We start from the raw sequence: 7,406 nt of genomic DNA on the forward strand, positions 1-7,406 counted from the left end.
TCATTTTATAACCCAATCTATTCTTAACTTTTGCTTCAAATTTTGATTAAAAGTCTACAACCAGTATTCCTCTCTTCTATCCAAGAAAATTTTGCTCAGAATAGTTGATTCGTTTATTCAATTAAAAGATTCATATGGTTTACTTATCTGTTTTAGGATGCAAAGAAGTTGGAAATATAATTTCTTTTCACGATAATACCTTTGCACTCATGAGTCATCGTTCTCTAATCAAAATTAAATAATGAAAATGTATTTATATATATTTAATAGATGCAATGTGATTTCAAGTTTCTCTTGGCGTCATTCTGCAGGAAGAGTTCCTTTAGCCTGGATAATATGGAATTTTAGACATGCCCTTCCAATTTCATTAGACAGTGCATTATGTCCTGTTCCTACCTAAAAAAAAAAAAAAAAAAAAAAAAAAAAAAAAAAAAAAAAAAAAAAAATTAATAAATAAATAAATAAATGATAAGATGAAGTTTAACAGAATTATTAAAGAACGTGGAGGTAAGAGAAGATTTTATATACAATTATATTAATATTATATATATATTAAGATTGACATAAATTGGACTTAATTACAATAATTCGTAATGGATAATTCATAAAGAACATGAAGGTAAGAGAAGACTTTATATTTAATCATATTAATATTAAACCGTTTACATTGAAAGTAAAACATTCATAGAATGATGAGAATCTTACGAGGCCGTTATCAAGCAACTATGAATCTGGTCAGTAGGAATACAGACTGCTGTAATGAGAATGACCCTGTTCGTATAGAAACCTCACCAAATTGCACGGGAGGAAGTTGTGGTAATATTAACCGTTAAGTTGAATAGGGAATAGAAATACCCGGAGTCCCTCAATCAAAAAGGAATAGGGTATAGGGAACTATGCTGTATAACTTTATATCATTTTTATTTATAAGGATTGCAGTTAATTTGTTTATCTTTTTCTTCTGATCTTATTGCAAAAAAAAAAGAAAAAAAAAGATAATGTTCTCAGCTAATTTACGCTAACAGGTAAACATGTACCTTAATGAAACCTAGATTAAAGCAATATATCAATAGCAAAAGCTGCTGTCGAAAAAAGCTAAATAGGGGTACCTACAGATTTTCATACTAACAATAGTTATTCTGAGTTTGTACATGAAAACGAGATGGGTAATGGGAATAGTGTTATGTATTATTGTAATAATGCACTGTATTATTTCAAGTGTTACATGTATTGCGCAACATTGCATCATATTGCACGAATAAAACATGTTATGCTTTGTATATAAGTGAAATGATTTATTTTGATATTAGGATTCAAGCATTTATTAATTACGTCAAAGATAGGATGTGATTCTTTATAGTTTTGTACTGGAGTGGGATTTAAGTCTTTTGAGAGCGATGCTCTTTTGTTGTTTAGCAATGTTTTGGTTTTGTCAGATTGTTTATGACGCTCCACACACACTTGGGAGTTGGCTGTCACAGAGTAATGTAGTCACAAGAGAAATTAAACTTGTATTTTAAAAATACCAACGTATCATTAAATCCCACCGAAAAATTGACGACCAGAGATGGGCTCAGCTGAGGAATAATTACTAACAATTCTTCATCTCTTTCCAGGTAAACAATGTGGTTGTTAATGTAGACATCATATCCACATATTAAATTGCACTGCTAGAAAAATTAGGAATTGATGAAATGAAAAAAAGATTTGCAGGCGATGTAAAGATTACAGAGGTGATGAGTGTCTCGACTGATATGTTGACGGTATGTGTTGAGAATGGATGGTGGGGAAGGAGTAAGGAGGGTATGGGAGGAAACTGTCATGGGGAGGGGATTGGGAGGAAGGGAGAGAATTACCTGGAGAGATGAGGTTTGATGGAAGTAGATACCTTTGATAGAAGGCATAGGAAAAGGCGCATCAGTCATCCGACCCCTTAATATAGATATAATAGTGGGAAAGAAAAAAAAAAGAGTTACAGAACAATGCATAGACTGTATGGCACAATACACATTCTTGCTTATTTGTACTTTTATCTATCTATCTATCTATCTATCTATATAACGGATTTTGAAGCGAAGCGAAAAATCAATTTTTGGGAGAGGTAGCCATGTTGTCCTGATGGAAGTTCCTTCATTAGTAGCTTCCTAGGTATATTTGACTACAGTGATATATCCCAGAGAATTTACCAAAGGTATCCAGAATTCTAACTCCTTGAGCGACTATCCCTTAACAAGGGATAACGCGTAATATCAGAGGACGTATTCTTAGCTATCTACACTCTTAATAGCGTTTTTGCTTCGAGGGGGAAGTGGCAAGAATATAGGAGAGTCGTTAAAAAGGCGACACTCCTACTATACTGTAAAAAGTTCACCAAATCGCCACCGCGCGGCGCCACCAAGCCATTCTTTGTAGCTTTGTAGGTGTTGCAGATACAGTACCATAGGGAGGGATTCATTATCCTTTTGTCAAAGAGAGTGTGGGTCCATCAGGACAACATGGCTACCTCACCCAGAAATAGATTTTTCGCTTCGCTCCAAAATCAATTTTTTGGGCTCAGGCTATGTCTTCCTGATGGAAGTTTACCAGAGCATTAATGTATCACTGGATTTTCAATAGTGCCATTTATCTCGTGATAAATATTTCCTATTTGGTCTTCTGGACCTAGAGACACTTGATGTTACCGTTATACATCAATCAACTGATTATAAACTATGTCAGTTCTTCCTGCCCCCTACAGGGAAGAGTCTGGATAGACTCTAGGAAAAAACCTGAGGATTGTGAGTTCAAGGAACAATCTAGCAAACAGTTTGTATATTAGTCGCATCATATACAAAAAGCATAGATTGTACTAGATGGTATAGATCTGTATAGGTTACTGATACCTCCCGAGTCTGGATGTGAAGAGACAGACAGGTTTATATACGTGTAGAAAACCTTAGTTCACTAAGATAAACAGTTTAGTACGATCAGTTCTTATCTGTTTGCTTGGAATAGTCGTAACCTTAGTCCCCAATATTTTCCTAAATATTAAAAGAATCAAGGATGCTCTGACTTTATTCTTAATCTAGAATATTTGAGGCGAAAGAGACGCAAAGATTCCTTCTATTGTTTATTACAAAATAGAAAACATGGTTGTATTCTATTACATTTTACGCAGAACAATTCTGAATAAAAGCATAAACAGTAATAACAGAAATCAAATAACTTTCACCTGAAAGGGAAACTTTTGCCACTCAAAGGGAAATATAAAATTTCACTATGTATTCTGTTGTTACTAGGAACACTGTGCATGTAAGTATGCCTGGCACTTGTATCAGTATATTATGCTTAATGTCACCTGTATAGATAGAATAGTCTATAGTGTCGTAATTAGACACAATACTCAACATGATATGCCTTAAGAGTCTATCATGTACAACCTTCACTAAAAGTCCCAAATAGCGAATTGTTCTTTGCAGTAATCAAGCGGCAGGTTTTATCACACTGCCTGCCACCACCACATGAAATTTTATTTCCTGTAGTTGCTTCGCGTAGTGTTTGAAGAAAACTCTGGATGACTTCCATCCAGTATAAGCGCAAAGGCTTTCAAACGACATCGTCTGAAAGAAATTCAGAGACGAGGCAACTTTTCTCGGATCATGTCCTGCGGGTTTACTGTCTGTATCCGCTCTGCTTATGAAATAGGTGAATTTCGCCCTTATCTGTTTCAAGGATAACGTTGATCCAGAAGTCTCTCCCCTGAAAAGCTGACCTCCCTTAAAATCTGAAGTTCTACGAAGATAGACCTTTAAGCATTCCACTGGGCAGAGGGATGCTTCTTCCTTCAGTGGGCAGATTCTCCAAGGACCCCACCTCTTAGTGGGCAGCTCGTTCTTGGCGAGAAACGTCGGGTCCAGAAAGAGGTTCAGTTCTCCACAGTCTGTGACTGAAAGTGGCCATCATCCCTCGCTAACTCCTGAGGCTAGTGCAAATAAGAATATCACCTTTTGAGTCCAGTCTTTCAGCGAGCAATCATTGTTCAGGGTTGATGCTAAGTGAAGAACTTTGACTCATATAATTCTAAGAAGTTAATGCTGTCTCTAGAAATCCCGAACCGTATCTTGGCCTCTAGGGCGAGAAAAATCATGAGATGAAGGTTCTGGGTTTTTGCTGATGAATCTGAGACAGTCAATTTCTGCACTTGCTGAGTCAAAACTGGGTCCGGCAACGGAATCAGCTTCAGGCGTAGTTCCGTTATCAGAGGGAACCAAACACTGTTGGGCCACTTGTGGGCCACTATTGCTGCTGTCCCCTGAAAGGACCTCAGTTTGTCGAGGACTTTCAGCAGAAGGTTGGTTGGAGGGAGCAGGTAGATCTTGTACCATCTGTTTCAATCTATGGACATTGCATCTATCGCTTCCACTAGAGGATCCTCGTACGGGGCTACATACTTGGGTAGCTTCTTATTGTCGCTCGTTGCGAAGAGGTCTATCTGCAGTCCTGGGACTTTGCGTAATATGAAAGAGAATGATCTTGCATCTAGGGACCATTCTGACTCTATCGGGTTGACCCTAGATAGAGCGTCCGCTGTCACATTGCGGACCCCTTGAAGGTGGACTGCTAACAAGTGCCATCTCTTCTTCTTCGCAAGACGGAGGATGGCCAGTATCACTTGATTTATGTGAGGCGATTTCGAGCCTTGTTGGTTTAGGCATCTCATTACGACTTCGCTCTCTAGAACTAGACGGATGTGGATTGAGCAGCGAAGTTCCAGTTTCTTCAGAGAGAGAAAAACTGCCATGGCTTCCAGAAAATTGATGTGGAAGGTCTTGAAGAGGGTAGACCCGGTTCCTTGGACTTTCCGATGATGCGAGTGACCTCCTCACCCTTCTTTTGAGGCATCCGTGTGAACGGTGATTGCCGGTGGAGGTGGTTTCAAAGGCACCTTGCTCTTTAGGTTCTTAGCTTCCGACCATGGCTTGAGTAGTGATCGCAGACGATTTGTTATCGGTCTTTGTAGATCTCTTCGAGCGTTTGATGCGTATTTTCTCCAAACTCCTGATGCATTTTTTAATTGTGCTCTCAATACTGGATCTGTCACTGAGGCAAACTGGAGGGACCCCAACACTCTCTCCTGTTGTCTTCTTGATATCCTGTCGGATTGAAGGAGTCTTTTGACAGATCCTGCTATCTCTTTCCTCTTCTTTGATGGAATGGAAAAGCAGTGTGACTGTAAGTCCCAGTGGACGCCCAGCCACAGGAACTTTTGAGCTGGAGATAGCCGAGACTTTTCCAAGTTGATCTTGAATCCTAAGTGTTCCAAGAACTGGATCACTTCCTTGGAGGCTTGCATGCACTCTTCCTCAGATGCTGCCCACACCAGCCAATCGTCCAGGTAGGCTACTACTTGGATTTGTTTTAGGCGTAGTTGATGAATGACTACATTCGCATGCTTGGTGAATACCCTTGGAGATATGTTTAGACCGAAGGGCATCGCTCTGAAAACGTACTTTCTTTTCTGCAGTTTGAACCCCAGGTAGGGGGAAACTTAACGGTTGATTGGAACGTGCCATTACGCATCCGTCATGTCTATGGAGACTGTGTATGCCCGTTTGGGCAAAAGGGTCCTTATGTGTTGAAGCGTCAGCATTCTGAACTTGTGGTTCACTATGAACTTGTTGAGTGGTGATAAGTCCAGAATGACTCTGAGCTTTTCCGAGTCCTTCTTCAGAACACAAAACAGCCTTCCTTGGAATCTGATGGACTTTGCCTTCCATATAACTCATTTGTTCAGGATTTCCTGAACATATTCTTCCAGTATGGGGGTTGAGTGTTGGAAGAATTGAGGGAAGTTTGGTGGAGTTGAGCTCCAACTCCACCGTAGTCCATTCTTGATTAGGGTGTGGGCCCAGGGATCGAAGGTCCAACGATCCCGGAAGAGGAGAAGTCTCCCTTCTACCGGTAGCATCTCACTTGGAGTGCTGGTTGGAGGACTTACCTCCTTGGCCACGTCCACCTTTGTTGCCCCTACCTCTGAAGGGGCGTCTAGAGGATCCTCGAAACGAACCTCGAGACTTCGGCCTAAAGGTTATCGATAGCCTTCGAATACTGGGGTGAACACAGGCGATTGGGTCGCCAGCGTTTGGAGCACCAGTTGGAAGGTGGTGGTTGGTTGTGCCACCGTCTGGGGCACCGTTGCCATGGGAAGCTGTTGCTGTTGTCTTGGCCGAGAGGGCACTCTTGGTCGTTTTGATTTATTCTTCAGCTGGGGACCCTCATCGGCGGAAGATTTCCTTTTAAAAGACAAGCCCCACTTGGAGAGGAGATTCCTGTTTTCCGTAGCGGCTTTGTCCGTGAGGTCTTTGACCACTTCACTTGGGAAGAGGTCATTTCCCCAGATATTGGAGGCTATCAGCTTCCTTGGTTCGTGCCTCACTGCAGCCGAGGTGAACACGAACTCTCTACAAGCCCTTCAGGCTTCGATAAAATTGTACAGGTCCTTGGTGACTGTCGCCAAATGAGATTTGGCGAAAACCATGCACATGACTGGGCTGTCCGGGATGCTTGCCATAGTCTCTAGGCCAGTCTGCAGAGACATGGAAGCAGCAAGACCTTCTCTAGTCTCCTGTTCCCTGTGCAGGAGTGAGTTTGACAGCTTCGGGAGGTCTTCGCTGAACTGTCGTCCAGCAATATCTGCCTCCAGCATCCCAATTGTGAAGGTGTTGTGGACATCCTTCCAGTCTTTATCGTCTGATGGAAAAGCAAAAGAAAAGGGTCTACACTCCTCCAGTGTAGGGCAAGGATTCCCTGCCTTGACTGCCTTTAAGGCTGCCTTAAAACCTTTGTCCATAAAGGGGAAGGCACGTTTGGGGTCAGCAATAAGGGACGGGTGTTTTTTGCTGAGAGCCGGCACCTTGGAGTAGCTCCAAGGTGCCGGCCCTCTCTTTCAAGGTGGTTGTATATAAGGCCTGGGCCTTAGAGAGTTCGAGGACAATCGTCTCCTTCAGCTCTGTCTCCTCATTGGATGCAGGTTCCGTCCTCAGACGGACATAGCAATCCGGATAGGCCCCTTTTCTGGGCCAAAACTCAATTTCCTCTACTGGGACAGTGCCCAGTTTCTCCGAGAGGAAGATCCTCCCCCCCGACATTGGCATATGCTCTGCGTATCTTCAGGGGTTAACGTCAGAGAAAGCTGGGATATCATTGACGTTTAGCTTCTTCGGGGCTAAATGTGTTGCAAGCAGCTGATGCATTTCCGTCCGAAGAGAAGCTTCTTTCTCGGATGATTTCTTCTGAATGTCTTGCACCATAGACAGCAATGAGTGCAACGTACTCGTGATGGAATCTAACTGGGGTGCACCGAAATCGTTTTGGTTTTCTCGACTTCCGCCTTAGGAGGTATGTCTTCCTCTTGATCAAGTTCCTCC

General features: G+C 41.8%; 1 protein-coding gene across 1 annotated transcript in view; it reads right to left on the reverse strand.

The window, feature by feature from the left end:
- Window positions 1-5,552, reverse strand: part of LOC137618330 (uncharacterized) — a 52,707-nt gene extending 47,155 nt beyond the window's left edge. Inside the window, exon 1 of the mRNA XM_068348498.1 lies at window positions 5,360-5,552. Coding sequence (XP_068204599.1) covers window positions 5,360-5,552 — 193 coding nt within the window. The remainder of the gene's footprint in view (window positions 1-5,359) is intronic.
- Window positions 5,553-7,406: the final 1,854 nt, after the last annotated feature.

Source organism: Palaemon carinicauda, chromosome 24 (assembly GCF_036898095.1).
Source record: "Palaemon carinicauda isolate YSFRI2023 chromosome 24, ASM3689809v2, whole genome shotgun sequence".
NCBI classification, from domain to species: domain Eukaryota; kingdom Metazoa; phylum Arthropoda; class Malacostraca; order Decapoda; family Palaemonidae; genus Palaemon; species Palaemon carinicauda.